The following is a 17,742-nucleotide window of genomic DNA, read 5'->3' on the forward strand; positions in this document are numbered from 1 at the left end:
CTTTTTTTTCCTGCTCTTTAGGGTCCCATGGGTGGTCTGCATCGGGTTTTACGTGACCACAGATTCACTTTAAATTTGTCTGAATTAGTACATTTTAACCACTTCCCGCCCGGCCTATAGCGGATTGACGTCCGGGAAGTGGTTCCGTTATCCTGACTGGGCGTCATATGACGTCCAGCATTACAACATGCCGCCGCGCGCCCGCGGGGGCGCGCATCGCGGCAATCGGTGGAGCGGTGTGTCAGTCTGACACACCGCTCCACTGATCTTGGTAAAGAGCCTCCGGCGGAGGCTCTTTACCACGTGATCAACCGTGTCCAATCACGGCGGATCACAGTGTCAGTAGGAAGAGCCGTTGATCAGCTTTTCCTCACTCGCATCTGACAGACGCGAGTAGAGGAGAGCCGATCGGCGGCTCTCCTGACGGGGGGGGGGGGGTCTGCGCTGATTGTTTATCAGCACAGCCCCCCCTCAGATGACCACACTGGACCACCAGGGATCGCCACTAGAACCACCAGGGAAGGGGCAACATGTGGATGGCCAGGTATGTACCCCATGGCCATCCACATGTGCCCAATCTGTGCCAATCAGTGCCCACAAATGGGCACTGATTGGCACCATAATATTGCCTAGATGCCCTGCAATGCCAACCTTAGGAGCATCAGTGCCACCCATCAGAGTCCATCGGTGCCACCTGTCAGTGCCCACCTATCAGTGCCCATCAGTGCCACCCATAAGTACCCATCAATGCCACCTACGAGTGCCCATCGGTGCCGCCTATGAGTGCCCATCGGTGCCGCCTATGAGTGCCCATCGGTGCCGCCTATGAGTGCCCATCGGTGCCGCCTATGAGTGCCCATCGGTGCCGCCTATGAGTGCCCATCGGTGCCACCTATGAGTGCCCATCGGTGCCACCTATGAGTGCCCATCAGTGCTGCATACTAGTGCCACCTATCAGTGCCCGTCAGTGCCACCTCGTTAGTGCCACCTCATCGGTGCCCATCAGTGCTGCCGTATCAGTGCCCATCAGTGCAGCCATATCAGTGCCCATCATTGAAGAAAACACTTATTTACAAAAAATTTTAACAGAAACAAAGAAAAACTTGTTTTTTTTTTCAAAATTTTTGGTCTTTTTTTATTTGTTGCGCAAAAAATAAAAAACGCAGAGGTGATCAAATACCACCAAAAGAAAGCTCTATTTGTGGGAACAAAATGATAAAAAAATTGTTTGAGTGCAGTGTAGCACGACCGCGCAATTGTCCTTCAAATTGTGACAGCGCTGAAAGCTGAAACTTGGCCTGGGCGGGAAGGTGTCTAAGTGCCTGGTATTGAAGTGGTTAAAGAATTAACCCTGATAGAACACAAGTAGTCTTTGAGTTTACCAACACACTGATGGTACTCCAGAGACTTGGGAGCTTGTTTGCAAATTTGACTTAGAATCTGTTAAAACTGCGTAACACACTGGCAGTATAGGATTGTATCTGCATTTACATGGTAAATCTGTATCACCAAAATGTTTTGTTTATAGTTTTTGTTACAAAAAATAACATTTTATTTCTTTGTTATGTCTCCTCTTCAGTGCTGTGCAATAGCATTTATTGAGAAGCTGGATGCCCAGTCATTGAACCTAAGTGAAGAAGAGTTCAACAGGTACATGTCTGGCCAAGCTTCTCCAAAAAAGCATGATTCTGACATCTGGGACACAGACACATGTCCAGGAGTGAAACAGATGCACAGGAACCTCGATTTGCTCTCACAGCTGTCTGAGAGACAGGAGCGCATTGTGACAGAGGCCAAGAAATTGGAAAAGGATCTGATTGACTGGACTGACGACGTAACTCGTGAAGTGCAGGACATTGTGGAGAAGTACCCACTGAACATAAAATCTAGCACTCAAGCCTTGGCATCCATTGATTCAGAAAATGTAGAGGACGACCGTCTTCCCCCTCCACTACAGCCACAGGTCTATGCTGGATAGTCTGTGTATGCTGAACTCCATTCTGTTACTCCTGTAAACAGGTCATCCCTTTGGGACAGCACTGAATCAGTTTATTAAGAACACGGGAAAGGGGATGATTTATAAATCTAGTGTATTTCCTTTCCTGAAGGTCCGAACAATCCCTAGACTGCAAACTTAATTTCATTATTTTCTTAAGGCAAAAAGCAAACTTGTTTGCGTTGTGTTTTCTTAAAAGATAACTGTCGTTTTTAAAGAAACTTGAGCAGTGCAGCAGACAATTTTAAGCAAAAACTCCACTTTTGTTGAGAAAAAAAACATCCTACCATTTGTTATTCTAAAGAAATCTCTGTGTGTCTGTGCCCTTGTGGAAAGTTAATCTAATGGGAGTGGTTTCTTAATTACCAACCAGCTACTACACCTGCAGAGCTCTAATGAGGAAAATTGCAGGGTCTGCATCCCTTTAAATGTAATTTCCTATTGGGATTATCTCCAAGCCCAATAATGACATTTCTGTTGCAGGGCATGCTCAAAATCTGACTTGTATCTTAGTGCAGGAAAATCAGTGAGCTAATCGCACAAGCAGGAAATGATGTTTCTGGAGGGCGTCCACGAAAGTGGAGTTACCCTTTAAATATAAAGTGCCATCACTAAGGGCTTGTTTACATTTGCTGCAGCCCTCTTCACCCTTCTAAAAAGTGTTATGTGCATTGCTTTTTAGATGGCAGCTGACAGGTGGCTGGGAGGCCATATGTCACCACCTCAGCAGCTGTTTTAACTTCTAAAAGGTCAAGCTACCACCATTTGCAATTGCATTCAGTTGCAGGGTGGTTGTAAAGCAGTCCCATGCTCTTGATTGGGTCCTGTTTGGTGATGTTATTGGCTGCAGAACACGGGGTAAAATGTTTGCCATGCAGCAAAGCATTCTAACCATGGCACATGTACAACCCCACCCAGCTGCTTTTGCACCTTAAGGGGGGGGTCGATAAAACCATAGCTCAGTTGCCAATTTTTTTTTTTTTTTCAGCTGCTTCCATCCTTAACAGCAAATGTGAACAAGCCCTGATTAGTATGTGATTCAGTTTGTCACATTGTCTGGCCTGAACAGGGCTTGAACAGTGTTTGAATCCATTGTCACTGTGTATAAAATCCGGATGGGTTGATCGTTTATTGCAAAGGAAAGTGAGACAAGGTTTTTGACAAGCTGGTTCTTGGTGAATATCACCCAGACAGTGCAATCAATGGATTCCTCAGCTAAGGGGGTACGTTTATATTTTTTGCTTTAAATTGCTTGTCTGAGCTCAAGTTAAAACGCCATTTTTCTTAAAGGAATGGTTTTGCTATCCATTAATGATTTCTGCAGCTAACTTATTAAATAGCACTTGTTTTTTTGTATTCTAATTATAGTATATATTGTCATATCATGACTCTTGCTAAATATTTCTCCTACCGATCGGAATTTTTTTTAAGTTATGTGTTGCCAGAAGCAACAGTGACCTTTTAGACATAGTTGTTTTGGGTCAGCTCTTTATCTATAATTAAAAAGAATCGTAAGACTGATTTTAGCGGTAAGCATTCTGGGAACCCTATCAGATGAATTTGACATGAGTTTTTTTAATAATTAAAAAAAAAAAAGAAAATGCTGAACTAATATGGGATCAGTCCACTCAAAACTGATATAATTAAGTTAAGTCCCCGAAGATAGAACAAGCTGCTGGGTGAAAACCCTAGAAATCGCTGAATGAATGCTTTTTAGGAACTGATCATTGTAGCAGAAAGTACCAAAATGTTGAGGGGTGGAAGGGGATGTACTATGCTAACCAGCAGAGATCACCTTTCTAGGTCTTTTTTCTTTTTCATTGTGTCTCAAGCCTCTAAAATACAAGTAGTCCTGTCCCTAGCTTTATATACCTTCACTTTGAAAGCTAAACGGCTGTGTGTTTACGCGCCACCTATGGTAGGTATTCCTATTTTATCACTGAAATAATCCGATTTTAAAGCAGTAATAAATGCCTTTTTTTTTTTTCAAATACAGGCCCCAGGTGGTCTATACCATATTGCACTTGTATGTACCACATATTAGCACATTATGACAGACTTTCCTGGGAAATGAAGCCCTCCACCGCTGAGCTGTCACTGCTCCCGACGGTTCCATCTTCACCTGGTCCTCCTTCCAGGTTTATGCTCTCCAGGCACTTAAAGTGGTTGTAAACCCTGTACAACCAGTTTTACCTACAGGTAAGCCTATATTATGGCTTACCTGTAGGTACTGGAAATATTGGCTAAACCTGCATGGTTTAGGAGATATTTACCATATACGCTTGCGCCGATGTCATTGGCGCATGCGCACTAAAGAAAGGACACAATTGTGCCCTTTCTTTAGGGCCGTGACCGTCGGCTCCCACGCACATGTGACTCCGGCCAGTCAGAGAGCGAGAGTCCGCGTTCACGGGAAGGAAGAGGGATGAAGATGGACGTTTCCAGACAGCGGTGACATCGCTGGCTTCTTTTGCAGGTAGCTGCAACATAATGGGCTAGTATGCAATGCACTAGCCCATTATGCTTTTACATTGCAGGGGAAAAAGAGGAAGAGGAAGTAAAACTCATCAGGGTTTACTTCCTCTTTAAATAGCAGGGCTGTGATGTCGTCGCTTCCTGCACAGGAGTCACCATCACAGCACGCCGTTCTCTGCAATCATGGCACAGGTAGTGTGCCATAATTGCAGAATTATTAACTGCGCATGTGTGAGTGATGTCATCACCTGGAACCAATATGATCTCTTTAAGGGTGCAAGTTTTACAACATTTTGAAGGTACTTACATGGAGAGCATATATAGTGCTTCAATATAGGGGAACGTAAAAATGTTGTGTTTATTACTGCTTTAATATAAAGGTGGCAGCAATTTACAAACAAGCTAACTTGTAGCCTTTGATCTTCACACTTTGCAATTTAGAAGCTCCACAATTCTGGCGCAGATTCCAAATTCCAGCAAAGTTGCTCGCTGTGCATTTGGGAGCACTTCATTCTTACTAGCACCCCAAATGCAGTGTGACTTTTGCCACGGTGGTTGTGCAACAGAATCGTGCGGCAAAACACGCATTTAAAAATCTTGTGAAGCATGTTGCCCAAAATGGTGCATGAGCTTTCTTTGTGTGACAAATGTGCACAGGGCAGCCCAATCAAGTGGGGACCCTGGCATAGCAGGTTAGCAGCTCCAGCTATGTCTTGCCTTAAAAAAAATGCCTTTTTGTTTTCAGTTATATATTTTACCATTTCTTGATGTGTCAGCATTAAAAGCACAGCAGTTTACTATTGAGAAATACATTGTACAGACTCCAGCAATATTCCCAAGAAAGGTGCTTATACACTAGAAACTGATGACACTAGGAATTATCACTGCATACACATTTCCCTATGTGCAGCTTTGGAGTTTTGTGAAATTATTATTGATGTACGTGACTTCCATGATTATACATGGAGCTATTGCTGAGTATTTGAGGTTTGACTAATTGAAAAAGTATTTATTCAGCGTTTCAGTTGAAGGCAAATTATTCGTCATTTTGGGAATGTCTAGCTGTGCATATTTTATTGTATTTTTTCCTATTTTCATTGTAAGAATGAATCTGTAAATAATACAGGGTTCACGTTATAAGGATAGATGCATTGAATTAAACTGTAACAATGTTTGTGGTTTCTGCAGTATTGCTTCAACACAGGTTTGATTTTTTTTTATGATCTTTATTATCTTTACCTGCTGGAGACTTGTATCTTCTGCAGTGTGTGCATAATTGTTCCAATGGATGTTGGGCACTTCACTGCTTCACTTTTCACTACTCCAAAGCTGATATTAGCCCTGGAAGAGTGCTCTAAGGCAGGATGGCAGAATGTCAGGTATGAAGCATCGTGGTTCAGTGCTTTGGTGGTGTGTGTACCTCCCAAACTTCTGAGATCACAAAGGGACACTGTTCAGAAAATGTAGACAAATGACACATCCCTGCCACTCCCCTATTTACAGTAGACCGCAAAGAATAATTATGCAAGCAGTGTTGGTTAAACCCACAGGTTGCTTTTTTCACAACTATTTTTTTCCTAACATTTTAAAATACCGAATGCAGTCATTAAAGTCTGAATCCAAGGTTTAGGGGTCTATTTTTACATTCTGTCAAGATTCACACCGCTTTCACCTAGGATTTAAATTTTTTTTCTTATGGGATTCAATTGAAAATATGTCAATCCTGGGGGAAAAGTGTGTAAATCTTGTGTGAAAACATTTATGAATAGGACCCTTAAGCTGGATACACACTATACAATGTCCTTTAGATTTTTTTCCTTTAGATTTACCAAAACCATATCATTTAAGGTTAAACCTAAACACTTTCAATTTGCATGCAGTCAGGCAGGCCCTTGCACTACATAGTTGAAGGTATATCTAAAGGAAATTGAACAACAAAGGTTGTATAGTGTGTATCCAGCTTTAGTGTAGTATAATAATTTTTGAACAATAAATAGTCTTTTTCTATATAAAGGTTTATTCGTCAGACTTAAAGTGGTTCTAAAGGCTCAGGCTGAGTTCACACATGTCCAGTGCGATGTCCGTTTTCACTGCAAGTAAAAAAAGCATTTGATGCGGTTCTGATCAAGATTTGCAAGGCTCAGGACCGGATTTTTGCCACAGCTGCAATTTCAGTGCTGGCCAATACATAGTGGATAAAGGGTGTCAACTCCTGTAGTAGGAGAGCGATGCGTGCTGAAATTCTGAACTGAATCCTGAACACATTTGTGATTGAGCCTGGAATTTGCACCTGAGCCACACCGCAGTGCTCAGATAACGCACAGGACTCTTTTTAAATTCGCACTGCGGATGCACCGCATATATGTGAACAGCTTCAATGGAAATCAATGTTATTTCACATGTCATTTGAATCAGATGTGGTTCAAAACCAATTCGCATATATGTGAACCGAGCCTCAAGGTTTTTTACCTCCATGCATTCTATGCATGAAGTTTAAAAAAAAACTTCTCCGTACAGTAGCCCCCCTCCCCCCAATATTCTCCTGAGCTCCATTGCGATCCAGCAATGAGCACGAAATCCTCAGCTCTCTGGGGACTCTCCATTCTCATTGACAGAGACAACAGTGGAAGCCATTGGCTCCCACTACTGTTAATCACAGCCAGTGAGAGAGAGGGGACAGGGCTATGCCATGGCTCTGTTTGTGAATGGACACGCAGAGCAGCGGCTCACGTGCCCCCGTAGCAAGCTGCTTGTTATGGGGGTACTCGGCAGGAGGGAGGGGCCTGGAGCACCGGTGGGGGACCTAAGAAGAGGAGGATCTGGGCTGCTCTATGCAAAACCACTGCACAGAGCAGGTGAGTATGACATGTTTGTTAAAAAAAAATGCTTTTAATATCACTTTAAAGAGGGCAGAGAGAGGAGGAAAGAGGAGCAGTGGAATTTGGTTCAGAATACAGGACAGTTGGGGGGGATTTGGTGTGATCTTCACTCCATTATTTCCATCACTGTGGAATCTCTCTGCTTCTGCTGCAGCGGGAGTCCTGTCAATCCATATAATATAAAGATAAAGGACAAAAAAAACAGTAAGAGTGAGACCACTTCATGATGAACATAAAAGTTGGGCGAAGGTATCATTTAGGTGCAAATTTATTATTTGATATGAAAAACTTTTTTTGTGATGTAGATGATTGGGATAAATCAGATTTTGCTACAATATCTCCCACCCCCCTTTCCCCTTCCCTCCCTCCACAAGCCTAAACAAAGCCTAAGTGTGCAATTTTTGAGTATTTGTCACTTAGATATGTGGATGTTGTAAAGGATGGATTCTTTTTTTTTCAGCAATAAATCATCTTTGGTTCATTTTTAGGCCTCACTGCACACTGGACATCATAAAAAAACGCCAGTAGCGTTAGCTGTAGAATGTAGCATAGTGTTTTTTTTAGCGTTTTACATTTTTTAGGGGTTTTTTTTTTTTTTTTAGCAAAACTACTCCCACTATGGCTCAAAAATGCTCATAAACCCAGAATAGCCACGTTTTTCAGCGTTTGAGCTTTTTTCAGAGACTGTTTTTACAGCTGAAAAATGCCTCTCAAAACCCACTAGTTCTGGGTGTTTTTTTCCAGCCAGACACGCCTCTGCCAAAAACTGCTGATAAAATCCTATGTGTGCATGGGCACATAGGATACCATGCTGGGGAGTTTATTAGCTGCAGAAAAAAAATGCCTAAAGACAAAAATAGCAGCTGTAAAAACTTCCAGTGTGCAGCATGACTTTAGGAGTACCAGTGTCAGCTTGTGCATTGTCATTTTGCCAGCTTCAAGATGATCTGTGGAACTAGAGGAACCCCTGTGTCAATGGTATCGGTTTGTTTGAGACAGGTGCATTTGTCTTTCAGTTGATCATCTTCTGACCTGCATTTCACCTCCTTCAAGCAGATTTTACATTCCCACAGACTTGAATGGAAATGCAAATCCTGCTTAAAACAAACAAAACCCTATTGACACAGGCCCTTAATGATTCTCCATGGGGTATTTTTGATTGCTAAGACTGAACAAAGCATGAGTGCGCTTCTCTTTTTTTGGGGACCAGCATGAAAGATGTGACCCTTTTCCCCTAGTGTCTTTGCAAGATTTCTGCTAGCAAACAGAATTGAATTTAAAGTTATTCTAAAGCCCAAATATTTTTACCTTTAAAGCTTTCCTTGCACTCAGGTAAAAAATGTTTAGGTTAAATTATCGCCCCCATCGCCCTCCCTAATACTTACCTAATACTCGATCCAGCTCTGTGCCTGTTGAAGCAGTTCTCTCCTCTTCTAGTTCTCACAGGCTTTGCTGAGAGCAATGGGAGCCATTGGTTTCCGCTGCTGTCAGTCCAATCCTGTGACTGGGGGGCAGGGCCGAGCTGCACTCTGTGTCAATGGACGCAGGCAGTGCTGCTTAGGATCCAGCACGCAGGTGTGCAATGATGGGAAGTGGCTTCAAATGGTTGCACGCCGAGCAGAAGAGGAGCCATGAATGCTGGTGGGGGACCCCAGAAGAAAAGGTGGTCCGCTCTGTGCAATTCCATTGCACAGAGCAGGTAAGTATAAACCTGTTTATTAAAAAACAAAAATAACATTTAAGACTTTACAATCACTTATAACAAGCCCCAAATACAATCTCTTGTGTTGTACTATTTGCTCTATACAATGTGGCATTTCAAAATGGACAGTAAAGTAAAAAGAATATATAACTTGATTTACCGGTAGTTGTTTTCTAGCTCTGCACATTAGTGAAGTGCTGGCCTGGGCAAGTTTAGGCTCATTTTTTGCCAGGTAACTTAATACCAAAATATGCTAATTTGCGTCTGGTCATTACAAGTATAAAAGATAGGACAAAAAATGCAACACCACCCATTCTCTCTCACCTTAAAAAAATCTTTTGGCAGATCGCTCTGCCTTTTTGTCCCATTGACAACTGTTTCCCATTTTTTCTACTGGTGTCATAGATTGGCAACAGCTTTTGAAGAGAATGTAAAGGCAACAAATTATTTTTTTTAGTCCCCTTTGGTCTTTTTAATCTACCATTGGAAGTCCTTTGTGTTTTTTCTTTTCAAGAAGTGCAGAAAATACCTGTTGATTCTGCCAGAAATCTTAGCAGCCGATAACCTCTCCTGCTCTCTGCCTGTGCTGTACACATATCAGTTACGTTGTTTCCATCATCCTCTATTTGGTGTCCTCTGAACTCCTCTCTAGCTAAACGCTGAATTTATTTATTTGTTTTTTATTTTTTTTTGTATTTCAGTGACCTGCAGCTCACACAAATAAAGAGCCAAGCAGCGGGGCAAGGATGACTTTTCCTGTGGCTCATTGGAGTAAAAACAAAACGCAAGTTCAGAGTATGATTAGTGATGAGTTCAGAGGACCCCAAGCTCTTCTCTAGCTGTGAGCGAAAAGAAAACCCCTCCCCTTCATTATGATAACGAAGGGGAGGTGTTTGCTGTCCTGTCCTAGGGTGATAACTTTTTCTTAATAGATACAGTATGGCAAGTGAGTGTGGCCAGTCTACAACAGGAGGTCTGTTACTGGCAGGTAAAGTTAAAGAAAAAATGTATATAATAATGCAGAAAGCACATCTAGTGACTGGTAAACTGCAATATAGAACACATTATATATTGCGTTTTCCCATTCTATCCGAAACTAAGAAAAAACGAATTTGGTTGGAGTTGTCTGAATTAAGAGCACTAAGTGATGTTTAAGTCTGGTGCTTCATTCCTCTGCTATCAGCATGTATTACTCCTGACAATTTTTCTGACACCTAGAGAAAAATGGTGATAGGGGAGGGAGCTCCAGCTGATTGACAGTCCCAGCTCTGTTATTGTGTGAAGGAGGGTGTGTTTTTCTGACAGTTCAGGAGCTTTATAAATTATGGACTTTTAACAGCTGTAGGGAAAAGAAACTGCAGATGAACAGGTACAACCTATGCAGGAGGATTTGTTTCATCTCTGTGTATCACCTGAGACCAGTCACTTTACTGGGTATATGTAAGGGTTTACAACCACTTTAATGACAGCCCTAGCTGTGGGTTTATTGGTAAGGTATTCTTAAAATAAAAATGTTATCATAAAATGAGTCTTAGAATCTAATTTTCTATCTTTCAAGTCAAGTTGTTACCACTTATTTTTGTGTATGATTTTAGAGCCACTTTCAATTCCCAAGATTTTTCTCTACATAGAAAGGTACCTTCTGTTGTTCCCATGACCCCACTTTCTATACAGGGAGAGGAACAGTTTTAGTATTTTGTGTCATAGCAGATGTACTTGTGGCAGTCTAGGTGTGCATTTTCTCCTTTGCACGTGGACAACTGATGAAAACATATTTCTTTTGGTACTATTGAACAATGAATATAGCTTTCTCTTTTTTATCTATTGGGTTAATGAAGAGCAACTGTCAACTGTTTATGTACAGTTATATGTAGAACTGTTTTGTTTTTATTTTTCCTCAGATGTGTTTCCTATGGTGATTTCATTGTAGAATATGTACAGATGTAAATATGTGACATACAAATGTAGACAATAAATACTGTCAGCCTTATTTTAAAAGTAGTGCAGAGTCCAAAGATTATGTGCTAGTTCTTTTACATCCTTGTCAGTCTTTTAATAAAATCACAACCTGAGAGCTCATTGGAGGCCAGAGGTTAGGGTGCTTTGCACATAGTTACTGCACGTTGTACTACCCTAGTAAATAAGTCTGTGTATTTTTTACTACCATATATACATATTATTTGAGGTAGCATGCTGGAAATGATTTATCAGTTTAAAGGTGTGACAAGATTTGCTTGGTTTGCTAAAGGAAATATGTAATACAGATAATTTACTCAGAAGTGTCTTGCCCATCCCAGATATCATCAACGGATATTGTGCAGGTGCTATATAGGTCCAAGTCTTCCTTATTTAAAAGGATTGTATACTGGTTTTGTATATATTTTCTTTCCAGATTAAGGTTTTATTTTAGTCAGGTAAATATGAAATATTGCATGTGATTATTATGTATTTTTTATATGCAGCCAGTAGTTGGAGCTCTTTGCTCCTTTTTATTTATTTTACTTAAAATCAGCTTTCTTACTCAGTAGCTCAAGTTGAAATTTTGGTTTGCTGTGTACCGCTGTAATGTCTGCCAATTCTTGCTAAATTGGCCAAATTCAAGCTGTAGGTGGCCTTCTTGGCTAGAACATCGTAAATATAAAACATTAATATTTGATTGCATATTTGTATGGTTAAAAGGAAACTAAAATATTCATTAAAAGGAGGTTTTTTTTTTTCAGTGCAACCCAAATCCAAAAGGTGTACCACCAAAAATGAATACTTACCTCTCCTTCTGCTCATGATGCCGAATGCTGCTCTGTTCAAGTAAAATCCCTGCCTGTTTTTTGAGAAACAGACACTTGCCGCCCTCCACTTCTTGTAGTGAGGTAGAAGGTGGTAGCAGGAACCTCTGAGTGTTGAAGACCATCTATACCGATCCCCACCCCTGAAAGTGTCTTTTTACCCAAAGACTTACCCTTGGGTATTTCAGTTGAATGTAGCAGTATTTGTCTCTGCAGGCAGTGGGAGAAATATTCACTTTTCTATTTCAGGTGCAGCTTTTTGGGCATTTTGTTAAACAGTCGCTGTTGTTTGAGCCCTGAACATAAAGAAAATGTATACAAAAACACTATATATCCTCTGTCACAGATTTGACCATATATGTGTATTTGTCGCTGAAGCTTAACTTCCAGACTGCATAGATTAAAACGCTAAGAAGTGTACAACGTCTAAATGCATTGGCAGGATTGCAGAGCTGTGATGACCAAATCTACCTTCCTGGCTAACTGATACCCCAAATTAAACAGCCCGATTTTTCTACCATAAAACATATATGGGTGTTTTAAGAATTGTAGAAAATTTTAACTTAAAGAAGACTATTGCCAGCGGTTGACGTTTTTGTGATTTCCATCCTATTTAAGAACAGCAGCAGGCTCCAGTGTATTACTTTCTTGTCCTGTTACATTAATTACATTAATAATTTATAGCATGTTCAATGTTTAAAGGACTAACCATGCTAAGAGGAGGATTATGTCAGCATTTGCAATGATCAATCAGTGAATGATATTTCTTCTAATGTTAAACAAAGCAGAATGATTTTGCACATATAGTAGAAAACTTACCTAAGATTTATTTATGATTGTCCTGAAGGCAGTAGAACTTAACATGAATTACAGGTGAATGTCTGTATTAAAATGTAAAGAAGGAATTAAAATCTTTAAATGCTTGTCTGTAGTAAAACAGTTTTTTTATTTCTTAAATATATTTGTCATTTAGAGCATAGTGATGGATTTACACTAGGACTATTTACCGGTAATTCAGTATTTAAAGTGTATGTCCAGCAAAATTAATTTTAATTTTGGTAAAGCAGAAGGCTAGAATCTGCATCCGCTTTTAATGTTTGTTTCTCTGTTGCAGATTTTCCCCTCACTTCCTGTCTGTTAAAACTGTTTTTACTGGGGGCAGTAAGTCAGGGGAAATTTTCTGTCATGGAGCCCTGAACAATGGTTATCCTTCCCCACGCTATCCAAAACTTAAAGAACGAGTTTACCTGTTATCTAACCTGATGCTAGGCCCTTAAATTAGCCTAAGCTGAACATTCCCTTTTTGCTTCTGATGAAGATGTCCCATTTTATAATCACCTCAGCCTGTAAAAATATAATACCAAGCTGCCTGTGGCTGTGTATTAATGTCCCATAGACTTGAATTGGGCATTACTCCTGTAGCACCACCCCCGAAGGAGAACATTAGGTTCTGTGTTCTGCCTCTCAACCCCAAGAACAGTCTTGGCCCCTCTGAAACACCTGGCAAACAAATGTTGCGGACACAATGGTAGAAGGACCCCAAGCTGTAGTAAAGTAAAAGTATTTTACTTTAAGACTCTAAAATGAGTCTTTTGGTCTAAAGTGATAGTTCCTCCTTAACAAGCATTAATATTCACACTTTGGCATGGTAGAACAAGATATTCAGGAGTCCTTATAGTGGAAATGTCCGGTATCTTCAGCTAGCATAAAGGGCACAAAGAGATCTCTTATGCAAAGACACTCTGTAATAGATGGTAACTGGTGCAAAGTGTCTCCTGCAAAGGCTCTGATGCAAAGAGGAGGTAAAGGTGTCTGCATGCAGTGTTTCTCTTTAGGTGTATGTACATGATGGGCTTCTGCCCACTCACCAGTCCTGGCGACACCAAGGCCCAAAGGAAGGATGTTTTGGAACAGCTCTCAAGGAATGCCCTAATTGGCAACCGGATGACCCAAAGGGATGTCTACCCAGATACCCCTACAGCCGATGGGTGTCGGTGGATCTCCTGCCACAGCCGGTCGAGTATCCCCCTCTCCCTGCTTCCTGGCCTGCCTCGTAGCTCTCCCCCTGGCTGCCTCGTGTGTTCTTCTCTTGGCTGCCTCTGGTTTCCACTCCCTCATCTCCTGTGTCCCAGGCATGATGGGTGCTACAGTTCTCTCCCTTTGTCCAGCCATGGGGCCCCTCATCTTCGGGACTACATGTCCCATGGTGCTTTGCTCCTCCACCCCCTGATTGGTCCCTTCCCATCAGCCAATGAGGAAGCAGGGGGAAGAACCAGAGTGAGCGGCTGGCCGTGCGAGTGCTGCACTCCTCTTTACAGCTAAAGGAGGGAGGGGGAAAAGCCGCAGCTACTGTCTCTCCCTTGCCATCCTGCCTGTATGTCCTGCGCTGCAGACAGTGCAGATTCTGTCATCCATCAGCAAGGAGAGCAAGTGCGGGGATCGCTGCAACCGCGCTACACACCCCCCCACCAAAAAACATTTGGTCCTCCAAGGAAGTAAAGAAGGATACTAACATTTTATTGGTAAAGTTGATCCAGGGAGTATCCGATTGTCATTTGCGGGTTCAGGAAGGAAATTTTTCCCCTGCTGGAGCAAATTGGATCAGGCTTTGCTGGTGTTTTTTTGCCTTCCTCTGGATCCAATGTGGGTATAGGATTGTGTATATGGGAATGTTTTTTTCTTTTTTACGTTTTATAGGTTGAACTAGATGGACTTGTTTTTTTTTTCAACGTGACTATGTATAACCTATTACATGCTTTCAAGATACATCAGGAGGCAAAGAGAATGCAAGCATGGCATTTCTTTAACTAGAACTTAGGCTTAAACATCTCTTATGACACAGAGTTGACAGAGGAACCTCCCACCAATTGCCGGAGTGCCCCTCCACTAAACCTGTAGTGGGAAAGGTTAGGCATGTCAAGAGTCCTTTTGAGAGGCGTGAATTACTTCTTCAGAACTTTCTCCCAAAGTATCATAAGTCAGTCTCTTGAGTGGGCAAATAACTCTTCTTTCTCTGCTCTCTGGGCTCAGGCATTGTAGGCTTACTAGCCGCTTCTGCATGTTCAGCAACTTCTACCTGTACATCCGATTATTCCTCTTCCACAACTGATTCTTCTTCTTCCACTATGAAGGAGTGAAAGTCTTCAGAATCTCCTTCCCTGAAAGAAACTTGAAGGTCTTCCAGGTATGGACTTTAAGGTACAAACTCTGGAGGCTCCAGCCAGAGACCGCTCTTAAAGGTATTGTAAACCCTCATGTTTTTTCACCCTAATGCATCCTATGCATTTAGGATGCGTGCCCGCAAGGTAACCCCCCCGGGAGAGCGCGTCTCCTTGGGGGTTATGCGATGCAGGGAGGAACTACCAGTGCCGCAGGGGGACCCCAGAAGAGGAGAATCGGGGCCACTCTGTGCAAAACAAACTGCACAGTGGAGGTATGACATGTTTGTTACTTAAAAAAATAAAAAAACAAAGCCTTACAATCACTTTGAGGAGCAGCAAAAAAAGGGGTAGCAGTCTTCGACATTTGAGACAACCACAGCCAGTCTATGCCCATCTCTTTATCCTCCCCGTCTTCCTCACCTACATTCAGGGGTACAGGCTGAGACCTATTCACTGGATAGGATCTCTGTGATGTCAGCGGAGTAGGCTGTGAGTCTGGCTGTTGCTGCACATAAACTGCTTCTGACAGGGGCAGAAGTCGGCCTGTGCTTTCCTCTGGTCGGATGTGATACACTGGCAGCTGCTTACAGATGATGATAGGGCTGTGACTTCCAGCAATCAGACAACTTATGCTTTCCAGTTCCTCACCAGCACTCTGTCACCAAGCTGCAGATCATGTACTTGCACTCTGCGGTTGAGGTTTTTCTTGTTCTGCTGCTCTTGGGCATCTGAGGCAGCCTAAGCCTTCTCATAGGCTGTTTTCAGGCTTTTTTCTCAGGTGGTCCACAAATCCTCTGTGAGACGTTGTGGCGGTATGGTCAAGGGATGCGCTGAAGACCAAGTCAACTGGCAGTCGAGCCTCCCGTCTGAACATCAGCCTGTAAGGGGAATAGCCTGTGGCATAATTTGCAGTACTGTTGTAGGCATGCACAATGACTGCAATATGCTTCCTCCAGTGTTTTTGTTCAGAAGTGAGAGTCCCTAGCATATCTAAGAGGGTACGATTGAACCTCTCTGGCTGAAGGTCTCCTTGAGGGTGATAGGGAATAGGTCTTGATTTTTGGATGCCTCAAAAGTTTGTGGGAAATGCCTGGGCATACCTAGTAAAATGGTCAGTCACCACCAGGATATTTCTTTGTCCACTGAAGTCAGGCTCCAGGCACAGAAAGTCAATGCATACCAGCTCCATGGGTCCTTGACTCTGAAGATGGCCCATTGGGGAAGCTCGGTGGGGCAAAGTCTTCTTCTGTATGCACCTTATACAGGAATGACAGTAGCCCTTGAATTCAGTTTGCATGCAGGGCCAGTAGAACCAGTCCCACGCTAAGTTGAATCTCCTCTCAGGCCCTAGGTGGCCATGGTTGTCATGTAGGGCAGTCAGCACCATGTTGCTGTTTCCTAGGAACAGCTGCCATCTCTCGTCAGGATTGTCAGAGGGGCCCCTTCGGTAGACCACTCTGCTGTGCAACAGATGGGCTTCCTTTTGGGAGTTGGCAAGCCCTCAATACCAAGCTGCAAAGGGGGTCTTCCATCTGGTCCCTTCTCAAATCTTTCTTAAAGAGCTTGGTCAGGCCTTCATCCCCAACTTGGATAAGGTTTCAGTAACACCCAGGGACACCGGCAAACTGAGACCCCAATGTCTTCAGCTCTTGACCCGCCTCTTGTTTGATACTCTACCCCTTGACATAGGGCTCGTACCCCTTCAGATGTCAGCTGAGCCCATTCTTTAGTGGATTCTCTTGAATCATGGGGTCTTCTTGACAGAGCATCCGTATCCTTGTTCCCGAACCCCCCCCCCAATGGTATTTTAGACTAAAGGTGAATCCTGATAGGGACCTGTGACCAGTGGCATCCAACTTGGCGGTGGTATGAATATATGTAAGAGGATTGTTGTCAGTTTTGACCACAAAGTCTGCACTATACAAGTAATCCCTTAGCTTATCCACCACTGCCCACTTCAGAGCCAGAAATTAATAAATTTGCGAGTGGCATAGTTCTTCTCGGCTTATATTTACATAGGCAACAGGCCGTAGGTGGCCATCGTGTTCTTAGTATAGCACCCCGCCTTACCCATCTTAGCTGGCATCAACGTGCAGCTCATATGGCTTTGTTGGTTTGGCATAGGCCAAAACAGGAGCCTTCTGGACTGTCAAGCAGGCTTTGTTAGGTCTGGGTCTTCAGTCTTCAATAAGAGCCTTTTCACACACACAGTGTGGCCGCATTAGCGGTAAAGTGCCACTGGTTGTAGCGGCGCTTTACTGTTGTTTTAGCAGCATTTTTCAGGCTGCTTTTTACCCCCGCTAGCAGCCGAAGAAAGAGTTAAATGCACCCAAAAAGCTTTGAAGGCACTTCAGCAGCAATGCCCATTCATCTGTTGTTTTAGCAGCATTTTTCAGGCCGCTTTTTACCCCCGCTAGCAGCCGAAGAAAGAGTTAAATGCGCCCAAAAAGCTTTGAATGCGCTTCGGCAGCAATGCCCATTCATTTCAATGGGCAGGGGCGGTGGAGGAGCGGTGTAACACAATGATGGTGGCTGCAAACACAAATGCATTAAAAACAGGGAAGTGTAGCAGTCATATACAGAAAAAATCCAGGTGAAATCCGCAAAAAAACGGGTGTGACCAAAAGAGATCTTTCACCGCTCCCAGTGACACACACAGCCTTTTACTGAATAAGATTGACCCCTATTACAGGCAGTCAAACAGCCCAGATGATCGCCCAAATCGGCAACTAAATGCAGACTCGGC

At 42.8% G+C, this 17,742-nt stretch overlaps 1 protein-coding gene across 4 annotated transcripts in view; it reads left to right on the forward strand.

Moving 5' to 3' along the window:
• RABGEF1 (RAB guanine nucleotide exchange factor 1) overlaps positions 1-12,758 on the forward strand; it is a 125,229-nt gene extending 112,471 nt beyond the window's left edge. For all 4 annotated transcript variants that reach the window (XM_073616755.1, XM_073616754.1, XM_073616753.1 and 1 more), the window contains one exon: positions 1,580-12,758. In XM_073616755.1, coding sequence (XP_073472856.1) covers positions 1,580-1,978 — 399 coding nt within the window. In that variant the 3' untranslated portion in view covers positions 1,979-12,758. The remainder of the gene's footprint in view (positions 1-1,579) is intronic.
• Positions 12,759-17,742: the final 4,984 nt, after the last annotated feature.

The sequence above is a fragment of the Aquarana catesbeiana genome, linkage group LG02, assembly GCF_042186555.1.
Source record: "Aquarana catesbeiana isolate 2022-GZ linkage group LG02, ASM4218655v1, whole genome shotgun sequence".
Lineage (NCBI taxonomy): Eukaryota > Metazoa > Chordata > Amphibia > Anura > Ranidae > Aquarana > Aquarana catesbeiana.